At 43.1% G+C, this 27,578-nt stretch overlaps 1 protein-coding gene across 7 annotated transcripts; it reads right to left on the bottom strand.

Moving 5' to 3' along the window:
- Positions 1-364: 364 nt before the first annotated feature.
- On the bottom strand, positions 365-27,565 carry LOC117551979 (NACHT, LRR and PYD domains-containing protein 12-like). Of its 7 annotated transcripts, XM_034225087.1 has the most exons (11): positions 27,392-27,565; positions 19,486-19,685; positions 17,531-19,370; positions 16,855-17,028; positions 16,307-16,480; positions 12,994-13,167; positions 10,231-10,404; positions 4,748-4,921; positions 4,267-4,307; positions 4,091-4,115; positions 1,794-2,009 (listed from the first exon to the last, which is right to left on the bottom strand). In XM_034225087.1, coding segments are annotated over exons 1-10 (2,961 nt in total). In that variant the 5' UTR covers positions 27,400-27,565; the 3' UTR covers positions 1,794-2,009; positions 4,091-4,113. The 7 variants fall into 7 exon arrangements, with proteins under 7 accessions (XP_034080980.1, XP_034080978.1, XP_034080977.1 ...); XM_034225089.1 differs by lacking the exons at positions 1,794-2,009; positions 4,091-4,115 and adding an exon at positions 365-584; XM_034225086.1 differs by lacking the exon at positions 4,091-4,115.
- Between the last annotated feature and the right edge of the window lie 13 nt (positions 27,566-27,578).

Below are 27,578 nucleotides of genomic sequence, written 5' to 3'. Positions count from 1 at the left end.
TTCCATCCATCCATCTTCTCCCGCTTATCCGTGGTCGGGTCGCGGGGGTAGCAGTTCCAGCAGAGAGCCCCAAACTTTCTTTTCCCTGGCGACATCAACCAGCTCTGACTGGGGGATCCCAAGGCGCTCCCAGGCCAGCGAAGAGATATAATCCCTCCACCTGGTCCTAGGTCTACCCCTTGGTCTCTTCCCAGCTGGACGTGCCTGGAACACCTCCCTAGGGAGGCGCCCAGGTGGCATCCTAACTAGGTGCCCGAACCACCTCAACTGGCTCCTTTCGACGCGAAGGAGGAGCGGCTCAACTCCGAGTCCCTCCCTGATGACCGAACTTCTCACCTTATCCCTAAGGGAGACACCAGCCACCCTGCGGAGAAACCCCATCTCGGCCGCTTGTATCCGCGATCTCGTTCTTTCGGTCATGACCCATCCTTCATGACCATAGGTGAGGGTAGGAACGAGATGTTGTTGTTTCAAAATCACAACACCTGACCTCTGAGAACTCACGGATGGTGGCGGTTGTTTCCGAGTCGCTGCCATTCCCATGGAACAAGTTGGCAGTGGGGAGAAGTTGGAAGCCTGACACTCTGGGAGTATGGAGAAGAGAGTCCATTTTAGGCATAGCAGTAAAATCCACACCATTTCAGGCTATTTTGCCTAACATGGGAGGTTGTCCATTTTAAATACTTTACAATGGGATATTCCCTTCTTTTGTCACCATTCATTTGTTATTCAAAGTGTACGTCTCCGGAAAGAATATTTCCGCGAAATGCCCTAAAAATCTCCGGATCCTCTCAGATTTGATGTTCGCAAGAGCCTTTTGAGGTTGGATATTTAGCAATTGTTTTATAATTGTGCCTAGCTTATCAAATTGTATTTGTTCTAACTGGACCTTAGGGGAAATCTGAGGGCCCAAGCTGCTCTGGGGCAAAAACTGTCACCAGATGATGCATTATCCAAAAGTGTTGTGCAATAACTCTCCTAATATGGCCTCCAGAGCTTCCAAATTGCAGGCAGTATTTTCACACCCACAGGCAGTGTGTACAAAATATGAGGTCTCTGGGTGGTCAGAGGCTAGAACCACAGCAAAAAGAAGAAATGTGCATTATTTTGAAGGGGCGGTGAATTCAAAGTGTACAGCATTTCCATCTTGGGGAATTTACGTATTGCATAAATTGAAGAGGCTCATATAGTTCCCCTCTGCCCTCTCTTTCATATCAATGTCACTTGTTCACACATAAGGTGTCAGAAACCAAAATGGCATCCTCCCAGGCGAAAGCACGCTGGACATGTCTCAATAGTTTTAAAGGAGAACTTAAAGAATGGTTGAGCAACAAACAGACGTTTAATCACTTCTAAATCCACTTTTATACAGGGGTATCTCCTCTTGCACTTTATGTAGCTCTTTTATCTTATCGTGCACTTTATATATCGTAGCTGCTACATTGTACTGCCATGTGGTAAATGCTTGTATGCTGCTCATGCTCTTCCTGCATATCATGTATTTATTTTGTATCTATGTATATACAGTAAATGTCATATGTTGTGTGTGACGGGACTACGGATGGATATTAGCTCAAAGCTCAAATCCGGCTCATTTACACTTGTAAGCATTATTTTGTTTTAAAGTGTTCATCAATGTGCACCGTCCCGATTCAAATAAACGATTGCGGACCTCCTGATTTTGTATTTAGCTGCAGACAGCTTGACTCTATAACGATTTACCTTCTTGCAAGAATAAACACCCCAAAAGACTGTCTTATTCCAATAATCTTGATCTCAGTATAACAGAAAGGTTTTTTCACCATTTTATTATTTGTGAGTTTGTCTCGATATTTCCACCACATTACTCAGTGCTTGAATTGGAGCATAGTCTCCTGCTTGTGTCGTCTGCATAGCTATGGTAACTTATTTTCTTGTTTTTCATGATCTGATCCAGAGGTAGGATGTAGATGTTGAAGACAAGAGGCCCCAGGATGGAGCCTTGAGGAACCCCATAGGCATCTATCTCTCTAGAAATACACAGAACAGTAGATCGAATAAATAGTCATTGAGACGATTGCTTTAACAGTTACACAAGATGCTAAAAAGATAAAGACACATAACAACTAAATCATTCTCCTTGAGCAGTTTCGTCCAAATCCACTTTAACCCTCCACAGTAGGTTTTACACAGAATCCTAATCACTAAAGTATTGTTTTAAAGTTCAAGTCCACATCCATTTATTAATCAAACTGTGATCAATGGCACCTCTGGAAGAGTCTGATGTGTGCTGGTGGTTTCCCCATTAACTCAAACTGATGATGTACGATGTAACGGAGGAAGAGTCAGGGGTCAGGAGGTTATTTTAGGGTCACAGGGTCGTTCAAGGTCAAATACACCCGTACAGCTAATACAGTTCCCAAGCAGACAATCACTGTTTATTACAACGACAAGATGGAGAGAAAGCTAAACACAACACAATCATTTTCTATATGAACGAAACAGATTAAAAAACAGTAAAAAAAAAGGAAAAATATCTGAAGTCTCCTCAAGAAACATTTGAATAATTCTGTCTAGTAGATTTCTCCGGAATCCTCTAAAGGTTAGCATGACATCATGCCTCATGAGCATATTTAAACATTACATGTCAGAAAACATGTTGTATAAATAAAGTAATATTCAAAAGAACCAGCCAATCACAGCACAGTGAGACCAGCCAATCACAGCACTGGTATATAAAGATCTATTTCTTTAGAAAATATGATTTTTGTATTTTATATTTATGTTTCTCCTCTATGCAACAACACACCAAAACAAATTCCTTGCATGTGTAAAAACGGGCAGTAAACCGGATCCTGAATCTGATATTATAAGCAGGGCTGCACATAACTGGTGCGCAGGTGCGCATGCGCACCTCGGCCAAAAAAAGAGCACCGGGTCATTTGAAAAAAGGCGCATTTGCGTACCAACATTGAGAGAGAGGGAGAGAGAGAAGGGAGAAGAGAGGAGAGAGAAGAGAGAAGAGAGAGAAAGATATTTGCGAGTTGCATATGAAATCAGGGCCGGCCCGTCGCACTGGCGTTGATTTTCGCCTAGGGCGCCAAATCTGTGGAGGCGCTGCGCTGGTATTCTGGGAGGGAAAAAAACATTTGTGACCGTTGGGGCTCATCCTAATTTTCAGCCTTGATGTAACAATATTCATAATTAAGTAAATGTAACACGCTTTTCACCCGGTTACACGTTTCATTTGCCCTGTACGATGTAAGTGATGAAAATGGGGGATGTTGGCGTATCTGGCGCCCGCAGCTCACAGCCAAAGTGCGAGTGAGCGAGGGAGAGAGGGAGGGTGCACCGGTACCGGCGCTGTTGTTATTAGAATCTGGTGCTAGCTGCTCTAACGGATATAAGAAGAAGATGTTTCTACAATGATGTGGAGGGAGAGTCCTCTCCAGTCAGACTGAGAGGCTGATAACTACAGCTCAGTGAGGTAAAGGACTCTGAGTGTTTAGATCGTTCACTTTAGTCTAAGTTCAAACGGTTTGGTCACAATTTATGTAAACACATATTTTCAAGGCACTCCTTTATAATTATTGGGATAAACAGGTTTGAAATCATTCCAATGTATACTATAGGACAGTAACCAAACATATCCTTTTAAAACTGGACTTTTGACCCAAACCCAGCTGTTGACTTGTGGATGCAAGCAGCTAATCACAGACTCAACCAGAGAGAAAGAAGTAGGCCTACATCATCAGCTACCATGTCTGACAGAGAGGAAGACAGTGAGGAGAACAGTCAGGAGGGTAGTGATGACAGCTTGTAGGATTACTGGTCGTGCTCATGTTGTCTTGTGTTCACCTCTGCATGTGTGTTCTGTGTTCACCTCTGTGTGTTCTGTGCCGTGTGTCTGGCAAATAAAGACCGGTTTATTTATTTCATTTTAAGGATGAGCACCAAGCAACATCTCCAGGTGCTCCTTTGAGAACCAGGGCAAAAAAGTTATGTGCACCCCTGATTATAAGTACATTTTTTAAGGTAAATTAAACGTTTGGAAGATTTCCGATTAACAAATCTATCTTGATTGTTTGTTTATTCTTTAATCCGAATATACCGTCAGTTCATCCTGTTTTCACTTCCTGTTTGACATCAGAGGGAAGAAGGGACAGAGAAAGATTAATAACATATGAACAGAGAGAAACATTGGCAGCTAAAAAGCATTTTTCGTTTTAAGATGAAACTTTAATGTAGAATATCTTGATGAATGGAGGATATGGTTTCAATACTCACATCTCTTCTGTTGCTTGGCTCTGATCGTCTGGTCATTGATCCTGTAGAAATGAACACAACCCTTTCTTTGAGTGAGCTTCCGAGTCCTGACTGATCTCATGCTTTACATCCCATCATATCTTCTCTGCAAACACTACGACTGACTGCCACAGCTCTCAGCTAACAGGAAATAACTGCTCATTAGTCTAGAAACAAAACACATGACAGGAGAACCAAGCAGACTCACTCCTCTGTAAAATCCTGTATATCCGTTAAAAAGTTGCTCACCTACTAAAATATGTTGCATTGTAAACTCACATTATAATGTTTGTGGATGTATGAGATAAAATAATGAAAAAACTGTAGTGATTGGTAGGATGATGAGTTGTGCTAAGCTAGGCTACGTCTGGAAGGAAGAACTGGAGGGATTACTCAGTGTGAGAACACATCAACTCCCCAACACAAAACTGCTGAAGCAGCAGAGAGTCGACCCCTTACTGACCTGAGGGTCTGCAGTCTGCAGTCTGGACTCTCCAGAAGATCTCTCAGCAGCTTCACTCCTGAACCCTGCATGTAGTTCTGACTCAGGTCCAGATCTCTCAGATGGGAGGGGTTGGACGTCAGAGCTGAGATCAGAGCAGAACAGCTGATCCCTGACAACTTGCAACCCCTCAGACTGAATAAAGAGAACATGATGTTAGTTTAAACTATTCAGTCAGTATCAGCATCATTGAGCTTCATGGAAATACTGAATATCATCTTTATGTTTGATAGTTTTAATAGAAACATTCACAAGTTTGTCTTTTATATAAATTATTAAGAACACAGGGCTCAACGCTAACTTTTAAAAGTGGTTGCCAGGCAACCAGGCATCAGCTTTTGGTTGCCAAAACTGAAAATACGGTTGCCATTTTTAGTCACCTTTTATTTTAAATAATTAAGATACTATACAGTTATACATCAACTTAATAATGAACATGTGACACAAAAGAATGTTCAAATGCTTTACAATAAGTAATTAACACAATTATTTGAAACTTAAGTGGTAGGAAACTTGTTCACCCTCAATTGCTGGTATACTAAACACCAGGAGTGCTGTTCTTCACAGATCCACAAATGAATTGAGCAAGTCACTAGTTTCTTGGTCATCCGTTGTCTCCCTTTCAAATGTTGGTTTTCTTGACCTCTGTGCGGACCCCCACCATAGATCCACTGGCCCTTCAGCATTGAAGTCTTGACCTCTGTGCTGACCCCCACCATAGATCCACTGGCCCTTCAGCATTGAAGTCTTGACCTCTGTGCTGACCCCCACCATAGATCCACTGGCCCTTCAGCGTTGAAGTCTTGGATTGGCCAGACTAATACATTTCTAATGTTAAATAAATGAAAACCATTCACAGTTAAGAATTAGATATTCATTATTAATGCTGTAAATTACCTTTGATATGTCTAACTATATTTAAAATGTGTTACCTTTTTATTGAAGTGATTATATTTGTATGCCAATATTTTCCTATGATAAAGTTTCGCTTTGCACTTTTAATTTGATAGTAATAAGGTCGGACTCTTATTTTGAAGGAACTTTTACCGGAAGTGAATGCACAACGGAGCAGAATGCACATATTTCGCCTCCCAAGACTTTACACATTTCCTCTTTGCTTTCGTTCGGGGTTCATCTTGCGCTTTATCAGTTGAATCACTTTGAACATTCGTTTGAGATGTTGACGGGTTGGCCGAACTTTTTACCCCACAGTAGGGCTGTCCCGAATACAATTTTTCGGGCTCCGGATATTCGGTAGTAATCAGCAGCGAATATTCGAATATTCGGTGCGGAGAGATTATTATTATTTTTTTAATAAAGTTTTTTTTTCACATTTTTTTCATAACACGCTCCGAGACACCTGACAACACGCTGTTAAGCAGAAGCGCAGAAAGAGAATACTATTACGATTTATATTTATTTATTGTCTCAGTACTCGCATACATTAAAACTAAATGTGTCCTCTGCATTTAATCCAGCCGCAGTGCAGCGCCCGGGGACCAAATCCGGTTCCAAATTCCGTCTATAACGTTTTACAACCTGAAGATACAAAACACATATTTCTGTTATAACAACAATACTTTTAATAACATGGCCGTAACAGTAGGCCTAACAGGGTAACACTTGTTACCGATGCAGTAAACAGTATTTAAATAAATGAAGAACGAAAATAAATGAACGAACTGTATGCCAATAATTGCCTTAGCCCCAGATGTTCCCACATTGCTCCTATTATTTTCACTATTCGGATAAAATTGAAAAACTAATATAAAAAAACAATTCGGTTGCTTGCTTGCAACTATTTTCCAAGCAAAGTAAGAGCACGATTTTATCATGTGTAACGTTACTGTTTAAACGGCGGATAAAGCAGCTTCATCATGGCAACTTGACACTAAGCTAAGCTAGGCTAGTAATAACAGCATCCGGTGACTTTCCAGAGTTGTTGTGCCACCGGCCAGTTTCTTGTCGCATATTTGGTACACTGCCTTCTTCTTACCGTCGTCCAATTTAAAATGGTCCCACACAGCTGAAGTCTTCGGCATTTTGTGTTCAGGTGTGTGAAACGAGGTGAAGCGTGCCGGTGTTACCGTTTAACTGGTTACACCGGGGAACTCGTTACGTTACGTTAACGGTAGGAATGGGGCGTGTACTTTGAGGAGCCATTGTCGAATAACCACGAAATACACATTTCGATCGCTTCTTTTGTTGTTTACATTTATCTTTTGGTATATTTGGCTCCATAGGAACACTTTGATGCACATTCAGTACCAGTGTGTGAGGTTGTGGTTGCGATGCCGATATCCGGACGCGGACAGCGAGGACTACAAAATGACAATGACTGGGGATGTCTGTTCAAAACATTGCCAACGTGAATAAATCATTTCAAATATGTATTTGTCTCCGACTTTCATTTGTACATTGTTGTTAATGTGATGTTTAGTAGCTTTGATAGCTGTCCATACCACCAGACAGCCTAAAAGTAAGACACAAGTTGTTTACTCACAGCCCGAATGCAGCATCGAGATCCGTGGCCAGCTGTGATCCTCTCCGATTAACTTGTGACAGGACTTCTTTAGCTATTCTCCAGCGAGCAAGGTTTTTATTAAATACCTCCAATCCTCTCATCACAACAAGACTCTACACTGTGCAGAAAAAAAACAACATGAATGAAAATAACCTTGCTGGATAGCTTAGAATGAAACAAACAAACTATCTTCCATGGCTGATACTGATGTCACAGTAACGGCTAAACCACAGACAAGTCCAGCGGGGGGGGGGGGCACAAGTTGAATCCATATAATGAAATTGTTATTTTATATATATATATATATATATATATATACATGCTATATATATTTATATTTATTTCTATCCTACATTGTACATCTATCCTACATTGTACATTATATAAACCGGCGGAAGTGTCACACTTTCTTGGTTTGTGATTATAGAGATATAGACAGAGATACTGTAGAGATAGACATAGATAAAGATCGGCTGTGTGTGTGTGTGTGTGTGTGTGTGTGTGTGTGTGTGTGTGTGTGTGTGTGTGTGTGTGTGTGTGTGTGTGTGTGTGTGTGTGTGTGTGTGTGTGTGTGTGTGTGTGTGTGTGTGAGAGAGAGAGAATAGCTGTAGGGCTAACCAAGAGGGGATGGATTCAGGAGTTGTTAAACAACTGATGGATTTTATGATCCACGATATTTATGCTGATGGCTTGAAAAAAAGAAAATTGTTGACAATTATCCTTTATTATCTTGTATGAATATATCTGGTATATTGCTCATTTTCCATAAAAGAAAAACATGTATTTGAGTTTGATGCATACAAATACTGTAGATGATGATTGTTGAAAATGCACTTTTACCATAAAATGCCAGCAAGACCAGTTGGTTGAGGCTCATAAAAACAAAACTGTGTAGACAGTAAAAAAAAAAGTAGTTTGTGTCCCATTTGATAAAAAAATGCAAACAAATACTTTTTCCATAGATTTTTTCTTGGTCTGCCAATTATATGTTTAAGCAATTATGTCTGCCTTCCCCGTCTTGCACCATTAGGACCCACTGATATAAAATGCTTAACTGCCTAAGTTGCAACTATGCACTTTTTGGTGGGCTAAGCGCAAGCTTCACATATTTTTGTCTACATTTAAAGTGCCAAATGTAAGTTTAGATATTATGCAATGCAACGTTTTTCTTGGTCTACATCAGTGTTATAGAAGGAAAGACAACAGTGATAGTTATGTTTCAGAATAACATTTATTGGAAATTGTTGGAAAAATATCACTTTTCACCAGTTTGAGCTTCAACCTCAGGATCCATGTGTCTGTGATCCTCTCCAGAATGGAAGTAGTCATCACATACAGAGCATCAACTAGTTCCTGAACAGTGTCCTTCACATGCTGATATCCAAGAGAGGGAGTTACACAGTCACAAGATGGAGGAATAGAAAGCAGTATTCAATGTTTACTTCAGATTAGCTCCACGTCAGAAATGAGCATGCTTGATGTCAAGCTATCCAGCAAGGTTATTTTCATTCATGTTGTTTTTTTTCTGCACAGTGTAGAGTCTTGTTGTGATGAGAGGAATGGAGGTATTTAATAAAAACCTTGCTCGCTGGAGAATAGCTAAAGAAGTCCTGTCACAAGTTAATCGGAGAGGATCACAGCTGGCCACGGATCTCGATGCTGCATTCGGGCTGTGAGTAAACAACTTGTGTCTTACTTTTAGGCTGTCTGGAGGTATGGACAGCTATCAAAGCTACTAAACATCACATTAACAACGATGTACAAATGAAAGTCGGAGACAAATACATATTTGAAATGATTTATTCACGTTGGCAATGTTTTGAACAGACATCCCCAGTCATTGTCATTGTCATTTTGTAGTCCTCGCTGTACGCGTCCGGATATCGGCATCGCAACCACAACCTCACACACTGGTACTGAATGTGCATCAAAGTGTTCCTATGGAGCCAAATATACCAAAAGATAAATGTAAACAACAAAAGAAGCGATCGAAATGTGTATTTCCTGGTTATTCGACAATGGCTCCTCAAAGTACACGCCCCATTCCTACCGTTAACGTAACGTAACGAGTTCCCCGGTGTAACCAGTTAAACGGTAACACCGTTTGCATTTGTAACTGTGAGTGAACGCGATGTCAGAGGCTGAGATTGTATATATTTCCGCATTTTAACAGTGCAATTCAAAAGTATAAATATAGTATAAGAATATGGTAATTCGCCTTTATTGCTAGCATACATTTAGGAAAAAAAATAAAATATTTGGAAAAAAAATCAAAAAACGAATATCCGAATAATGAAATTGAAACCCGAATAGTTGGCCAACGAACGAATATTCGAATAGTCGAATATTCGGGTACAGCCCTACCCCACAGTCAAACAATTTACTTTGCTTCGCCATTTTTTGTAAAACAAACACACGAGTACCTACGTGAGTAAACTTAAGTATCAGGTTCTGACTGGTCACAACAATAATTAAATATCACTCTTAATACAACAAATATTTAACATTTATCTATTTTGGGGTGCACATTTTGCTGTTTGCTGTCCTTATTTCTTTATGTTAAACACTGGTTGCCACTGATGGCAAACAAAGGCCAAGAAGTGGTTGACGTTTTTTCTGAATGGTTGCCAATGGCAACCTGGCAACCGTTACTGTCGAGCCCTGGAACATGATGGAGAATGTAAGAGGTGTTTAAGAGGTTCAGAGTGAATTATGCAGTGAAGGATTGCTCTTGTTATATTTAAATGTATAGATCAACATGGCTCTGCCACAGTCAGTGAACTAAACAAGAGAAGAAGAAAGTATACTTTAGCATTAAGATACTCAGTGTGGATCAGAGTAATATCAGCCTGATGTCTGCAGCTCAGAGTCAACACAACTCTCTTAATCTCAGCACAGAAGTAAAAGAAGGAGAACTGACCTGAGAGTCTGCAGTCTGCAGTCTGGACTCTCCAGAAGATCTCTCAGCAGCTTCACTCCTGAATCCTGCAGATTGTTGTCACTCAGGTCCAGATGTCTCAGATGGGAGGGGTTGGACTTCAGAGCAGAGACCAGAGCAGCACAGCTGATCTCTGACAACCAGCAGCCCCTCAGTCTGAATAAAGAAAACATGATGTACATTTCAAGGTTTAATAATCTGTTCAGAGCTGAAGAAGGTTTGGATGTCAGAGTCAAGAAAGATATAGATCCAGTGGCGGACAGCCCATAGGGGTGCTTGGGGCGGCGCCCCCCCTCTTCCCACATTAAAAAAAAATATATATATTTAAAAAATATATTTTTTATTTTTATTTTAATAAACAAGGTAAATATTATATAATTGGTATGCACAGCGCCCAGACGAGAGTGCAGCAAGTGCAGCAGAAGCCAACTGTTGCTATCTTTAAACTATGCCGCCAAAACATCAAATCAAATCAAGTTTTATTTATATAGCACATTTATAAACGATTTTTGGTCGAGCCAAAGTGCTGAACATATAATAAAAATAGCCTACAGTAAAGACACTTTACAACAAATACAACAGCACAGATTGTTCAGAATATCAGTATGAGAAAAACGACACCCTCTGTCCTTAGACCCTCTGTCCTTAGAAACATAATTTCAGCCAATCAGCGTCGTCAAATCTGATGGTCACAGGGCGCCTACGTCAGCGCCCGGTGCAGTCTGTGAGTTGTTTGACTCGTATCCAAGGAGACAAAACAGGAAGCTGTCATTCACTCTGGAAGCTATCATTAGCAGCTAATAGGAAAACTCCGTTTTTGACATAAAAATGGAATTATGGATTATCAATACCTTTTTCAAAGTGACAGACACATTGGATTAACCTATGGATTAACCTTCAGCCGCGTTTTTCTCGTTTTTGATCAGATAACAGCAAGAGGTGAGCATATCTCCGTGTTTTGCTACCTAAAGTTACGTTGTGTGATGTCTGTATTTGCTTCCCCTGTCGCGAGTTCTGATCGCTCAGTGATGATACTTATATTTCTAGAATCTGTGGAATCTCAGCTTGTTAGCTAAGCTTGTTTGTGCATATTCAATAAGTATATCGATTGATTTATACCTAGAGTGCGTTAGCATTTTTTCGCTCAGGGCTCATTTAGACGCTTCTTGTGAGACTTGTGTTTTGTTTCGGTAAACATGGTTCATATCATCAGTTAGCTGAGTTTCTTCCTGTTAAATGAGCAGGACACGTGAATAGTTTATTACATTTTAAGAAGCCCTGAGACACAGTTTCGTGAGAAACAAAACGGGGGAAAAAAGCCCTTAACAGGTTAAATGGGAATTAAATCATTTTAAGTCATTTTGTTCCCAAAGCCCTGGTGTTCTGCAGTTTGTGTGGGCCTACTGTACTGTTGCACAGTTTATGTAGAAACTATGTCCAGGACACGGTGTTTGGACATTTTGGAAGATTCATAGCTAACCACACTGAAGATTATGGAGGTATTGATCAGTCTTCTCATATTTTTAAGCCTCAATTTGTCCTTTCCACCCCCCCCCAAACTAAACGCTTGCACTCAGATATATTGCTGCTTACAGATTTCCTGTGTTCCAGCTTAAAGCCTTCTCCTCGCACTCAGGCTGTTTCTGTGCGCTCGTGAAATGTCTGCTCTCAGATTTCTTCTGTGCGTGCTCGGATCATTTGTGCAACAACCCTGTGAAAATCCTTCAACCAATAGGAGGCTAGGTGTCCTTGCGGGTGCGTTCGCTTTACTTATTAGAGCGTCCCGTAAGGGCGGTTACTCTTTGGTTTATAAACTACCGCCCTCCACGGCTTTATAACATAACATGTACTTCACTTTTTTAATTTACAACTTTTTGGGGGAGGGAAAGCAAAGTTAGTATATATATATACCAGCACCTTACATAATAGCTACGTTCAGTGGCGGACTGGTACTAAAAATCAGCCCGGGAATAAAATAAAAATAGTCCCTCCGTTGCATTCTGCAAAAAACATAGTGCGAGGTGGTTGCTATGCAACAACAACAGCTAGCGAACATATTAGACAGACAGCATTGTCGTCGTTTAGGTTCTTTATTTTTCTGGAGATATGCACTTCTCAATCCACTCCATAGTGAGGCCACCCCGGAGATCGAAGTTAACTTTAAATGTTCCCATGTTAAGCTTTGTTTCGTAACGGACGTAATGTAACAGTTGTACGGTTGTAGCTTTTCTCAGACGCGGATGGATACTGTCTAAGGACAGAGGGTCTAAGGACAGAGGGTCTAAGGACAGAGGGTCTAAGGACAGAGGGTGTCGTTTTTTCTCATACTGATATTCTGAACAATCTGTGCTATTGTATTTGCTGTAAAGTGTCTCTACTGTAGGCTATTTTTATTTTATGTACAGCACTTTGGCTCCACCAAAAATCGTTTATAAATGTGCTATATAAATAAAACTTGATTTGATTTGACTTGTGAAAAGTAACTACAATTATACCCGGGATATACGCTCATTATATCACGGCTAAGAAACATCAGATTGCTTGATTTGATTTGTCCGTTTGATTTTATTTGAGCACAGTGTGAGTCTGTGGAAGCTCAAAGACTGTCCGTCACACATTCACCCTCTCTTTGTTATTCTGATAAATACTCAACCATTTGGAAAAACAGAATACAAATGTTTTTGAACTTCTTTGTTCTCAGGCTAATTCTTAGACAATTATAAATAAAAAATACAATGAACTGACCTGAGAGTCTCCAGTCTGCAGTCTGGACTCTCCAGAAGATCACTCAGGAGCTCCACTCCTGAACCCTTCAGATGGTTGTCACCCAGGTCCAGGTCTCTCAAATGGGAGGGGCTGGACTTCAGAGCTGAGACCAGAGAAGCACAGCTGATCTCTGACAACCAGCATTTCCTCAGACTGAATAAAGAAAACATGATGTAAGTTTAAACTATTCAGTCAGTATCAGCATCATGGAGCTTCATAAAATGTTTGGAAAAGGAAAATACTGAATATAATCTTTATTGTTTGATAGTTTTAATAGAAACATTTATTAATTTGTCTTTTATATAATTAAAATAAAAACATGATGGAGACTGTAAGATGAATTTCAGGTGTTTAACCAGTTAAGCCCTGAGCCAGGTCTCAGGCTCGATTTGACATTCCCAGAACAAATGACCATATCTTCTAAAAGGGTTAAATTAATAATCTTTTTTCTCAAAGCAATGATAAACCTGTGAGTTGGATGTAGAAAAGTCAGAATCAATATAGATGTTTTTTATTTTAAAGTAAATTCAGATTGAACATGGAAAAAAACTGTAAATTATAGTGTCCGTCCAAAAATTCTTTTTTTACTTATAGTGAAAACTAACCTTGGATGATGGGTTAGTAGACTAAAAGCTTTAGGAATCCAAAGCACAACATATAATAAGTACCCTGTATCACGACTGATGCAAAACAAGTGACATGTTACCTTTTTAGAGAGGTTTAGAAAAAGAAACTCCACCTCTGAGGTGATTTGGGTGGAAATGGGGGTTTTACCGTTTCTCTGGAACCCATTGGTCGATTTTGGTGATTGACATCTCTTTCTGACCGTTGGAGCCAATAGAATCGAAGGGGAATCTCCCCACTCACACACAGTCTAAAACAAAAAAGTGTGGGCTTCGCGTACACAGTTTTGCACCAGAGTGAAGCTGTCTCTAGGTCTGACTTCTAGAAACGGAAAAGCAGGTTTATTGCTTATGGATTATCAGAAATCATTCAAAGGGACACAGACACATTGGATTAACCTATGGATTAACTTCAGCAGCGTTTTTATCGTTGTAATACCATTGAAGACCACTTTTGACCAGACTACCACACAGGTGAGCCATGTTAGCGTTTTTAGCTACCTAGCGCTATATGTTTTGATGTATGTTCTTGTTATGATCTCTGCGAATTCTTATCATTGAGTGATAATGAGGGTACCCCTCGATTCTGTGTCCCCTCACGATGTGAAACGATGGGTTGGATGTGCAGCAAAGATACATAATAAGGTTTTGTGAGTGAATTTCGGTGCAGTCATCTGTTAGCATTTTTCGCTCGTTGCTAATTCAGAGGCTCAGCGTTAGCATTGTGGGGTTTTAAAAATGTTTTTTTTAAATTATCAGTTAGATGAGTTTCTTCCCGTTACATGGATATAAAACATTCATAGTTTATTAAATGAACATGCCTTCAGACACTGTTTCCTGCAAGATGTTGCCGCAGTGTCCCGGTACCGGGGTCTCTCGGGCTTAACAGGTTAAGGTCGCATTTACACTTATAGTCGCTTCTCTGGTGAACACCAGACAACTTGTTACATTGTTTCATTTTTCAGAAGGTTTGGTTTGCGTTCACACGGCAAAACTCAAACGGATTATAAACTTTAAACACAAGTCATGTGCACGGAAATGCTGTTCAACCATTGGTCAGACATTAAGGGGCTACAAACGCAAATCCCGGCAATTTCTACCGGAGCCTCCGCCATGGAGCATCGGCACTTCCAGCAGGTTATTCTCATGCTGCTGTTAATCTGGAGATCAACAGACTCTAACACATATAATGAGAGACGTTCAGCAGTAAGGAGGAGGTTTCACCGACGACAGGTGGCTCTGACTTTTATTTATAGTTGACAGAGCTTTTTTACTTTACACGACACTGTCCAACACTTAATTCTGCTTCACTCTTTTGCTAAAGATTTTGAAGACATCCACGTTCTTCATAAATACTACGCATCCTATGTTTTTGTGCGGACTGCGTTCACACCAGAGATGAACCGCTCCAGAGTTCACTTGCAAGTGGTCCGAGACCACCTATTTTAGCGGACCAGTCCGGTTGTTTAGTTCAGTGGTTCTCAAACCTTTTTCAATAATGTACCCCCTTTGAAAAAGATATTCCGCCAAGTACCCCCTGATCAGCGCAAAAACTATTTGTTAGGGGGAAAATGCCTATATAAAGAGGTACAGTACAGCGCTGCACCATCAGTGTCTGATTTATTAAAACAACAACCTTGTAACTGAGAAACACTTAAATGCTACTTTTCAAATGTTTCCACCAACAATGTGGAATTTATTGGCTACATATTATACAGATTATGCACAGCGGGAGCAGCAATAACCGTCAAATAATAATTCAGACAGGGGAGCTCCGCACCCCCTGCCTGCCGCTAGGGGGTGCTGCAGCGCCCTCAGCACCCCCCCCCCCCCCCCCATGGTGACCCATGGTCAACACAGCCGCCACTGAAGAGGAGGAGCCAAATTAGATATATAGTCAGGTGACAGAGCTTTGTGGAGTCTCTTCTGCACGGCCGCGACTGCGAGAGGGAGCTGCAGCTTCCCTCTCTCTCTCTGAACCATCTTCTGCTTGTAACATTACCGCGCCATTTTAATTAAAGTACCCATTTGAACCTTATGCGAGAGACTCTATTGGTCTCATTTATCCTAAGCTTCTCTCCATGGACGCGAGAATAACGAATACTCTAATGGTTGCTAAACCTCTCTCACTTGTTTTGCATCAATCTTGGGGTACTTATTATATGGTATAGTTTGGATTCCTAAAGCTTTTAGTCTACTATCCCATCATTCAAGGGTGGTTTTCACTTTAAGTAATGTTTTATTTTTGGACGGACACTACAATTTCATTTGTTTTACTATGTTCAATCTGAATTTACTTTACAATAAAACAATGATATATTGATTTCTTCATCCAACTCACAGGTTTATTCTTGCTTTGAGAAAAAAGATTATTAATGTACTCCTTTTAGAAGTGAAGTTATAGTCATTTGTTCTGGGAATGTCATTTTTGAGCCAGAGGCCTGAGAAACAGGCTTGGGGCTTAACAGGTTAAGAGTCAATTATGCAGTGAAGGATTTTTCTTGTTGTATTTACATTTAAATAGCAGCATGGCTCTGCCACAGTCAGTGAAATACACCACAGAACAAGAAAGCAGACTTTAGCATTAAGATACTCAGTGTGGATCACAGTAATATCAGCCTGATGACTGCAGCTCAGAGTCAACACAACTCTAGAGAAGGAGAACTGACCTGAGAGTCTCCAGTCTGCAGTCTGGACTCTCCAGAAGATCTCTCAGCAGCTCCACTCCTGAATCCTGCAGATCGTTGTAACTCAGGTCCAGATCCCTCATATGGGAGGGGTTGGACTTCAGAGCTGAGACCAGAGCAGCACAGCTGATCTTTGACAACCTGCAGCTCCTCAGTCTGAATCAAGAAAATATGATGTAAGTTTCAAGGTTTAATAATCTCTTCAGAGCTGAAGAAGGTTTGGATGTCAGAGAGTTGCATGATAATCCAAGGTTTAACTATATGGGCGGTGCTGGCGAAGTCTATAGGGACTTGGTTTAAGAACTGGAATGTCACCGGTTCAATTACCCAAAATACCTAGTGCTACCGAGGTGTCCCTGAGCAAGGCACCATTCCCTACACTGCTCCCCGGGCGCAGTGCATTATGGCAGCCTACTGCTCCTAACACTGGGATGGGTCGAATGCAGAATGTAAATGTCCCCTCTGTGGTTCGATTAAGGGTTCCTTCTTCTCTTCTTCTATACTCTATGAAGTACAGTCAGTGAACTGACCTGAGAGACTGCAGTCTGCAGTTTGGACTCTTTAGTCCAGAACTCAGCAGCTTCACTCCTGAATCCTGCAGAACGTTCTCACTCAGGTCCAGATCTCTCAGATGGGAGGGGTCAGACTTCAGAGCTGAGGCCAGAGCAGCACAGCTGATCTCTGAGAGTCCAAAGCCAGTAAAACTGTCATGACAGATATAACAGTGAGTTATTTACAAAAATATGTAACATCATATTAACTTCATGCATTTGATTAACATATTAGACCCACCAGGTTCTGATTAACATTCACTGTTAGTCCACTTAATATATTATTGAGTTTTTTATGTTCATTTTCAGCCTCACAGATCTTACTTTAAACTCTTGAGCATTGTGGTAAAACAGATCGGGTATAATGATGACGAAACTACAATACTGCTATAATAACTTAAATGCATTCACTGTAACTGTAAAATACTGCTGTTGTGATCAAATGCTGCTTTGATAAAACCCCAACCAAAACCTCTTAAGTGCTCCATTTGATGACATAACCAAAAGGAATAGGAAGAAAATAAAAAACGGAAACGTTTAAATAGTAATAAACAAAATAACATTCAATTTATTTTGCTCTCACAGTTTGTGTTTATTTAAAGAAGTAAACTTCTGATCTACACTCATTTATGAAGTTAATCACATGTGGACATACTTGGCCTTTCTGAAGTTCCTCACAGTTGGAATCAGTCTCAGTCGTCCCTCCTCTGATGTGTTGTACTTCTTCAGGTCCAACTCATCCAGAACCTCCTCTGACATCTGCAGCATGTGAGCCAGAGCAGAGCAGTGGATCTCAGTGAGTTCCTTCTCTGATCTGTTCCCTGACTTCATGAACTCTGTGATCTCCTGATGTACTGAGTGGTCCTTCATCTCTGTCAGACAGTGGAAGATGTTGATGCTCCTGTCCGGAGAGATTTCATCACTGCTCATCTCCTTCAGGTTCTTGATGGCTCTTTGGATGATTTCCGGACGGTTGTCTGTGCGACCCAGCTGGCCTCTGAATAGTCTCTGGATAATATCTGGACGCTTGTCTGTGGGACCCAGCAGGCCTCCTAAGAGACTCTGGTTGGACTCCAGTGAGAGGCCGTGGAGAAAGCGGACAAACAGGTCCAGGTGACCATTTCTACTTCTAAGGGATTTCTGCATGGCTCTCTTCAGGAAGACATCCAGGGATGGGTACTCCTGATCTCTCTTCAGGAAGTCCTTCAGTACCGCTGTGTCTCTGTTGGTGTAACAGTGCAACATGTAGACTGCAGCCAGAAACTCCTGAATGCTCAGATGAACAAAGCAGTAGACTGTTTTCTGGAAGATCACACTCTCTCTTTTGAAGATCTCTGTACAAACTCCTGAGTGCACCAAGGCCTCGGTGACACCAAGACCACAGCGCTGCAGGTCTTCTTGGTAGAACATGATGTGTCCTTTCTCCAGATGTTCAAACGCCAGCCTCCCCAGCTTCAGAAGAAGCTCCCTGTCAGCCTTCGTCAGCTGCTGTGGACTCGTCTCATGTCCCTCTTCATACTTCTGCTTCTTCCTTTTGGTCTGGACCAGCAGGAAGTGTGAGTACATGTCAGTGAGGGTCTGGGGCAGCTCTCCTCTCTGGTCTGTAGTCAACATGTGGTCCAGAACTGCAGCAGTGATCCAGCAGAAGACTGGGATCAGACACATGATGTGGAGGCTCCTGGAGCTCTTGATGTGAGAGATGATTCTGCTGGACAGGTCTTCATCACTCGATCTCCTCCTGAAGTACTCCTCCTTCTGGGCGTCAGTGAAGCCTCGTACTTCCGTTACCCTGTCCACACACTCAGGAGGGATCTGATTGGCCGCTGCAGGTCGGGAAGTTATCCAGACGAGAGCCGAGGGAAGCAGCTTCCCCCTGATGAGGTTTGTCAGCAGCACGTTGACTGAGGACTGCTGTGAGACATCAGACACAACCTCATCGTGTCTGAAGTCCAGAGAAAGTCTGCTTTCATCCAGGCCGTCAAAGATGAGCAGCACTTTGCAGACAGCCAGCTGCTCTGCTGTGACCTTCTGTAAGGTTGGATGGAAAACATGGAGCAGCCTGAGAAGACTGTACTGCTCAGCTTTGATCAGGTTCAGCTCCCTGAAGGAGAGCGGGATCACCAGACTGACATCTTGGTTTCCCAAACCCTCGGCCCAGTCCAGAGTGAACTTCTGCACTGAGAAGGTTTTTCCAACTCCAGCGACTCCGTTGGTCAGGACCGCTCTGATGGGAGTCTGTTGGTCAGGTAAGGCTTTAAAGATGTCCTGGCACTTGATTGGAGTTTCATGGAGGGTCTTCTTCTTGGAAGCTGTCTCCAGCTGCCTCACCTCATGTTGGGTATTAACCTCTTCACTCTGGCCTTGTGTGATATAGAGCTCAGTGTAGATGCTGTTGAGGAGGGTTTCACTTGTATCAGTTCCTTCAGTCACACGTTCACATCTACTCCTCAGACTGAGCTTATGTTCATCCAAAATGCCCTGCAGACCACGTTCTGCTGGAAGAGAGGAACACGAATAGATTAATGCAAGTGGTTCAAAATCACAAAACAATTATCAGGATTAATTATTTCTCAGAAATGAAAACACCAACAGACAGATGTTGAGACTTACTTTGTATAATGCTGGATCCATCTCCACACTGGGGACAGGAGAGGTCTCCTGATGGAGTTGGCTGCTCCCAGTATGAGGTGATGCACTGTCTGCAGAACCAGTGTCCACAGCTGGTAGAGACTGGATCCTTCAGGATGTCCTGACACAGAGCACAGCTGGACAGCTGCTCCTCCACAGGAACAGGACGATTCCTCTTCTCTCTGTGACGATAAACACAATCTTTATGACAGTTTACATTACTGGTGGAGGATTTCACCAATCGTTCTAGTTTGATACAATAAAAGGCCTTTATGAATAGGGGTTTCAAAGGCACTCCCAGGCCAGCGTGGGTCCCTCCCCATGACTGACCTCTCCTTATACCTAAGGGAAATGCCTTCCACCCTCGTGAGAAAACCTATGTTGGCAGCTTATATTAACAATATCATTCATTCGATCATAACCCCCCTTTATGACCATAGGTGAGGGTAGGATGAAGATGGACCGGTAGATGGAGAGCTTTGCCTCCTTGCTTTCGCTTTAACCTTGTCAAAGTTCCCACTCATTCCCTACTCGGAGTGGACAGTCCATCGGTTTCCTGCTAAGAACCATGGCCTCAGATTTAAAGGTGCTGGTCTTCATCCCAGCAGGTTCACACTTGTCTGCAAACCGATCCAGTGAGAGCTGAAGGTCGCAGACCGTTAACGCCATCAGAACCACATCATCTGCAAAAAGCAGTGATGCAATCCTTGGCTCAATGAACTGCAGACCCCCTTCCCCCACGACTACGCCTTGAGATCCTGGGCATGAATATCACAAACAGGATTGGTGACAGAGCGCAGCGCTGGTGGAGGCCAACCCTCCAAGGAAATAAGTCCAACTTACTGCCGGGGACCTCAAAACAGCTCTCACTTTGGGAGTACAGAGATTGGATGGCCCCCATTAGTGACCCCTTCACCCCATACTCCCACAGCACCTCCCACAGTATCTTCCTGGGAACCCGGTCACACACCTTCTCCAAATCCACAAAACACATGTAGACGGGATAAGCGTACACCCAGGACCCTTCCAGAATCCTTGCGAGACTAAAAAGTTGGTCCGTCGTTCCACGACCAGGACGGAATCCGCATTGTTCCTCCTCAATCTGTGGTTCGACTATCAACAGGACCCTCCTTTGCAGCAGTTTAGAGTGAACTATCCTGCGGAAGCTGAGTAATATGATGCCTCTATAGTTGGCACCGACCCTCAGCATGATCCCCCTTTTTGAAAGGGGGAACCGCCACCCCGTCCTGCCACTCCTTAGGTACTGCCCCCGACTTCCAGGTAATGTTGATGAGACGTGTCAACCATGACAGTCCCTCAACACCCAGAGCCATTCATATTTCTAGACGGATCTCTTCAACCCCAAGGGCTTTGCCACCTTGGAGTTCTTTATATTAGTGACCTTGTCCTGGGAGATTACCCACCGTCATCCTCCAGCTCTGCCTCTACATGTCGGGTTCAGGAGTTCCTTCCAACGCCCTTAGACCCTTCTAGTTGAGGTCAACAGCGTCCCATCCTTACTATATACAGCTTGGATTGTTCTCTTCATTCAGGGCTGGGTAGCCTTCCTTCCTCCTCTGTAAACGACTCGCTGTGCCCTCGCTGCGAGGGGGACCCAAGTTCCCATCAGCAAAACACGTGGGTTTGCTATCCTGGCTCCAAGATGGTGGAATGAGCTCCCCATTGACATCAGGACAGCAGATAGCTTGCACATCTTCCGGCGCAGACTGAAAACTCATCTCTTTCGACTCCACTTCGAGCGATAGAACTATTAACAAAGCACTTATATACCAATAAAGGACTGGCTTATCTAAAGCTAGTTGAGTAGCACTTGAAATGTTTGGCTCTATGAAACCTGATGTACTTATATGATTCTGTTTTCTTCAAGGTTGTGTCTTCCTGGTCGAATGTACTTATTGTAAGTCGCTTTGGATAAAAGCGTCAGCTAAATGCAATGTAATGTAATGTAATTGTTGATGGTGTCTTTTCCTTGCTCCTTCTCCCTTCGCATGGTTCCCTCTCCATGAATCCGCAATCAATTTACTACTATCACAAATAAACATCTTAAAAATATATTTTAAAAAGTCGTTTTGGCCCAGGGATAGGTCAGGCAGAAACCCTGGACCTGAATAGGTAAATATGAAGATTTTGTTGGACGAAATATTTTTTATAAATAATTCGTTTTTATAAAACAATTTTTCGGCTCCTTCACCTCTCTGGGGGGTAAGGAGCTGGAGCTTGTGTGGGAGGTGGAGCATTACCAGTTGGATCTGGTAGGGAGGCAGAGCGTTACCAGTTGGATCTGGTGGGTCTCACCTCTACGCACAGGCTCTGGAATCTTACTTCTTGATAGGGGTTGGACTCTATTTTTCTCCTGAGTTGCCCAAGGTGTGAGGCGCCGGGCGGGTGCGGGGATACTCACAAGCCCCCGGTTAGGTGCTGCTTCGTTGGAGTTTACCCCAGTGGACGAAAGGGTCGCCTCTCTATGCCTGTGGGTTATGGGGGGGGGGTGGGGGAACTCTGACTGTTGTGTGTGCTTATGAACCAAACAGCAGCTCAGAGTATTCGGCCTTGATCCCTGAAAATAGTCCTGTATGGGGCTCCTGAAGGGTACTCCATAGTCTAGCTGGGAGACTTCAACGCCAGGTGGGCAATGATGGGGACACTTGGAGGGGTGTGATTGGGAGGAACGGCCCCCCTGATCTGAACCGGAGTGGTGGTTTGTTACTGGACTACTCTGCTAGTCATGGAATGGCCATAACAAACACCATGTTCGAACATAAGGATGCTCATAAGTGTACGTGGTACCAGAGCACCAGGCAGAAGGTCCATGATTGATTTTGTTATCGTATCATCGGACCTGAGGCCGTATGTTTTGGACACTTGGGTAAAGAGAGGGGCGGAGTTGTCAACTGATCACCATCTGGTGGTGAGTTGGGTCGAGTAGCGGGGGAAGCCTCTGGATAGACCTGGTAAGCCCAAACGTGTAGTGCGGGTGAACTGGGAATGTCTGGAGGAGTCCCAAGTCCAGAGGCCTTCAACTCACACCTCCGGCGGACATTTTCAGGCATCCCTGTGGAGGCTGGGGACATTGAACCAGAGTTGGCGGTGTTCAAAGCCTCTATTGCGGAAGCCGCGGCGGGCAGCTGTGGTCTCAAGGTCTTAGGTGCCTCAAGGTAACCCTCGAACCTCCTGCTGGACAGCGGTGGTCAGGGAAGCCGTCCGACTGAAGAAGGAGGCCTTCCTGGATATGTTATCCTGGGGGAGTCCCGAGGCAGTTGCAAGGTACCGGCGGGCCCGAAGGACAGCAGCTTCAGCCGTGGCTGAGGCAAAGCAGCGATCGTGGGAGAAGTTCGGAGGAGCCATGGAGAAGGACTTTTGGTCGGCACCAAAGTTGTTCCGGAGAACCGTCCGACACCTCAGGAGAACCATCCAAGCTATGTACAGTAAGGATGGGACGCTGTTGACCTCAACTGAGGGTGGTCAGGCGGTGGACGGAACTCCTGATCCCCACAACTCCGCCCTCTATGTTAGAGGCAAAGCTGGAGGATGAGGGGTATCAACACCAATCTCCCGGGGGGAGGTCACTGAGGTAGTCAAACAACTCCACAGTGGCAAAGCCCTGGGGTGGATGAAATCCATCCAGAAATGCTGAAGGCTCTGGGTGTTGAGGGACTGTCATGGTTGACACGTCTCATCAACATTGCGTGGAAGTCGGAAACAGTACCGAAGGAGTGGCAGACCGGGGTGGTTGTTCCCTTTTCAAAGAATTACTCAGCTTTCCCGGGAAAAGTTTACTCTAAGGTACTGGAAAGGAGGGTTCGGCCGATTATCAAACCTCCGATTGAGGAAGAACAATACGGATTCCGTCCTGGTCGTGGAACAACGGATTTGACTCTCACAAGGATCCTGGAGGAGGCCTGGGAGTACGCTTATCTGGTCTACACGTGTTTTGTAGATTTGGAGAAGGCGTATGACCAGGTTCCCAGGGAGATACTGTGGGAGCTGCTGCAGGAGTATGGGGTGAGGGGGTCTCTACTCAGGGCCATCCAATTTCTGGATTCCCAAAGCGAAAGCTGTGTCCGGGTCCTCGGCAGTGAGTCGGACACATTTCCTGTGATGGTCGGCCTCCGCCAGACTGCACATTGTCCCCAATCCTGTTTGTGATATTCATGTACAGGATTTCGAGGCGTAGTCGTGGGGGAGGGGGTCTGCAGTTCGGTGGACTAAGGATTGCACCACTGCTTTTTGCCGCTGATGTAATAATAATAATAATACATTTAATTTATATAGCGCTTCTCATCTGCCAAGACAAATCTCGAAGTGCTTAACAACAAAGGATACTAATACACTTTGATAGATTGAACAAATAATTGTAATAATAATAAGAAATAAAAAAAATAAAATATAAAATATAAAATAAAGTACAAAAATAATGGTCGGTGATAGCGATAAAAAATGGCAGCACTCAAGGTGTACCATGCTCAAAGTTTATTGGAAGGCCTGCCGAAAGAAGAGGGTCTTAAGGCCGTTTTTGAAGACCTCGTGGAAGGGGCAGATCTCAGCTGATCTGGGAGGGAGTTCCAGAGGTGCGGGGCGAATGAGCAGAAGGCTCGGTCTCCCATTGTTCGGAGACGTGTGCGGGGGATGTAAAGAAGAGGAGCGTGGCTGGAGCGTATGGAGGACGGAACATGACTTAAGTATAAATAAATAAATGTATGAAGAAATACAAGAATAAATAAATAAATACGTAAATAAATAAATAAATACAGGAATAAATAAATACAGGAATAAATAAATGACGAAATAAATACAGAAATAAATAAATGTTGAAATGAATACACAAATAAATAAATAAAAGAATAAATGCATAAATAAATGCATAAATAAATATGGAAATAAATACATCAATGTATAAATAAATAAATAAAAGTCGAAAATAAAACAGAACACACGTTATTATATATCTTTCATTTATTTCTACATTTACGCGACATACATTTATTTATTTATGTATTTATGTGTCCGTATGCTAATGAGGTGGGCGGTCCTAACCTCAGTCTGAAGCAGGATTGGTTACAGGAGTGTGTGATCATTTCTGGCAGAGGGCTCTACTACTAACGCCTGGATAACCGCGCTGATTCGAATGCAGGAGCTTTACTGTTTAGCCCTTATCTTTATACATCCATGGTTTATCCACAGTTGTAAGGTTTATTTATGGATATTGATTTAAGAGCCATTGGAGATCATTTACGATCATTAGCGGACCATTTAGAGAACGGAGAACCAAAAGACTATGTCCAGTTTCGTGTGGAACGATGTATAGAGGACTTGGCTCAGCTCGACATGATAGAGGCTTCTCAATACTCAAATTTCCCCTCCTCGACTCCCCTCCTCGGTTCCCCTCCTCGAGACTTAGACCCGCCCACAGGAGATGCAAGCGGAGGACCGAGGAGGGGAACCGAGGAGAGAGGAGGGGAAGCAGCAGACGTTTAAAGAAATGAGAACTCCTCTCCTCTGAGCGGTCATTTAAAAGAGCCGTCCGTTCATTATTACGTGGCAACAGCTGCATCAGCTGTCGAGTGTTTTGTCATAGCGCTGTATCTCTGTTAGATCAGCTGAACATTGTTCCCCCACATATTTACTTTGAATTCATTGAGAGTGCGGTATAATGAGACAATAGCAGGCTACAGATGCGGACACACACACACAAATATATTTATATAAATATATACAATTTAAAGTATGAGAGCACTCTCATAATAACGTAACACAATCAGAGACTGGATATATCCCCCCCTCTCTCTGGTCGCTGAAATGGGGAATTGAAAGTACGGGCCAAAAGTTGTATTTACAAGTATTAAAAGTAAGCAGAGGACACCAAACCAACTGAGACCCGTCTGTCCGCCGCATTTACGCCCTGTACAACACACACCAACACACTGTACCACACACACACCTACACACTGTACCACACACACACCTACACACTGTACCACACACACACCTACACACTGTACCACACACACCTACAGCTCCTAAAGCATAAGCCGTTGTGTATTTTATTATGTGAAGTAATGGTCTGGAAACATCTGGACTCTTTGTTTGTAGATATCTACTAAACTAAAGCAAAGAGAGTCGGCCTGTTCTACTGAGTGATATATATTATACACACTGCTCGCGACGCGATGAAAGCAGTTTCTAATATAATATCCAGGGGATGCATGCAGAGCTGTCATTGGCTGAGATAAGTCCGGCCGTGCGTCACGCCTCCACCGTTCCCGGAAATGCATCCGTGGAGGAGCCGTGGAGGATACATCAGTGTATCCTCGGTTATAGCTCCTCCAGAGAGCCTCCTCGACGCTCGATGCTCGGTCCTCGGTGTGCATTTAGAGAAATGAGACGTCCTTCAAAATGGCGCTCTGAAATTCATTTCCGGGTCACTACCGGAGGACCGAGGAGTCGAGCAGTCGAGGAGGGGAAATTTGAGTATTGAGAAGCCTCTGATGTGACTTGCCACAAATCTATTGCTTCTGCCTGGCTCCAACAATTGGCGAATCCTGCTTCAGACTGAGGTTAGGACCGCCCACCTCATTAGCATACGGACACATAAATACATAAATAAATAAATGTATGTCGCGTAAATGTAGAAATAAATGAAAGATATATAATAACGTGTGTTCTGTTTTATTTTCGACTTTTATTTATTTATTTATACATTGATGTATTTATTTCCATATTTATTTATGCATTTATTTATGCATTTATTATTTTATTTATGTATTTGTGTATTCATTTATGCATTTATTTATTTATTTGTGTATTCATTTCAACATTTATTTATTTTTGTATTTATTTCGTCATTTATTTATTCCTGTATTTATTTATTCCTGTATTTATTTATTTATTTACGTATTTATTTATTTATTCCTGTATTTCTTCATACATTTATTTATTTATACTTAAGTCATGTTCCGTCCTCCATAGGAGCGGAGAGAGCGGGTAGATGTCTGGGTATGGATGAGGTCACAGAGGTATTTTGGGCTTTGTCCATTCAGGGCTTTGTACGTGAGGAGCAGAACCTTAAACTGGATCCTGTAGTGGACTGGGAGCCAGTGTAGTTTTGCAAGTATGGGGGTTATGTGTGCGGACCTTTTTGTACCGGTGAGAACTCTGGCTGTGCTGTTCTGGACAAGTTGCAAGCGGTTGATGGATTTGGCTGGGAGACCGGAGAGGAGTGCATTGCAATAGTCTAGTCTTGAGAAGACGAGTGCATGAACCAGTTTTTTGATGTCATCAGTTGAGAGTGAGGGCTTCAGTCGTGAAATGTTTTTCAGGTGAAAGAAGGAGGTCTTGGTGATGTGTTTGATGTGGGCTTGGAAAGACAGAGTGGGGTCAAACCTTACACCGAGGTTGGTGACAACGGAGGAGAGAGGAATGAGCTGACCATCAAGGGAGGGGCTGATGTTGGCCTTGGCAAGCTGGTCGGTGGTGCCTATCTAATGGCTTTATCGGTCTGCGACCTTCAGCACTCACTGGGCCGGTTCGCAGCTGAGTGTGAAGCGTCTGGGATGAGGATCAGCACCTCCAAATCTGAGGCCATGGCTCTCAGCAGGAAACTGATGGACTGTCCACTCCAAGTAGGAAATGAGTCCTTACCCCAAGTGAAGGAGTTCAAGTATCTTGTGGTCTTGTTCTCGAGGGAGGGAACAATGGAGAGTGAGATGGGCCGGAAAATCTGAGCACTGGGAGTGGTACTGCAGTCGCTTTACTGCAGTCGTTTTACTGCAGTCGTTTTACTGCAGTCGCTTTACGTTATGACGAAAGGAGAGCTGAGCCAGAAGGCAACGCTCTCTGTCTACCGGGAAATTTTCGTTCCTACCCTCACCTCGTCATGAAGGATGGGTCAAGGGCATCTCCCTTAGGGATAAGGTGAGAAGTTCAGTAATCCGGGAGGGACTCGGAGTAGAACCGCTGCTCCTTCACGTTGAAAGGAGCCAGTTGAGATGGGGAGGAGGCCACCTGGCCGCCTCCCTGTTCCAGGCACGTCCAGCTGGGAGGAGACCGAGGGGCAG

The sequence above is a fragment of the Gymnodraco acuticeps genome, unplaced genomic scaffold (assembly GCF_902827175.1).
Source record: "Gymnodraco acuticeps unplaced genomic scaffold, fGymAcu1.1, whole genome shotgun sequence".
Lineage (NCBI taxonomy): Eukaryota > Metazoa > Chordata > Actinopteri > Perciformes > Bathydraconidae > Gymnodraco > Gymnodraco acuticeps.
Note: the sequence above shows the minus strand (reverse complement) of the source record. Positions and strands in the feature narration are given on the sequence as shown.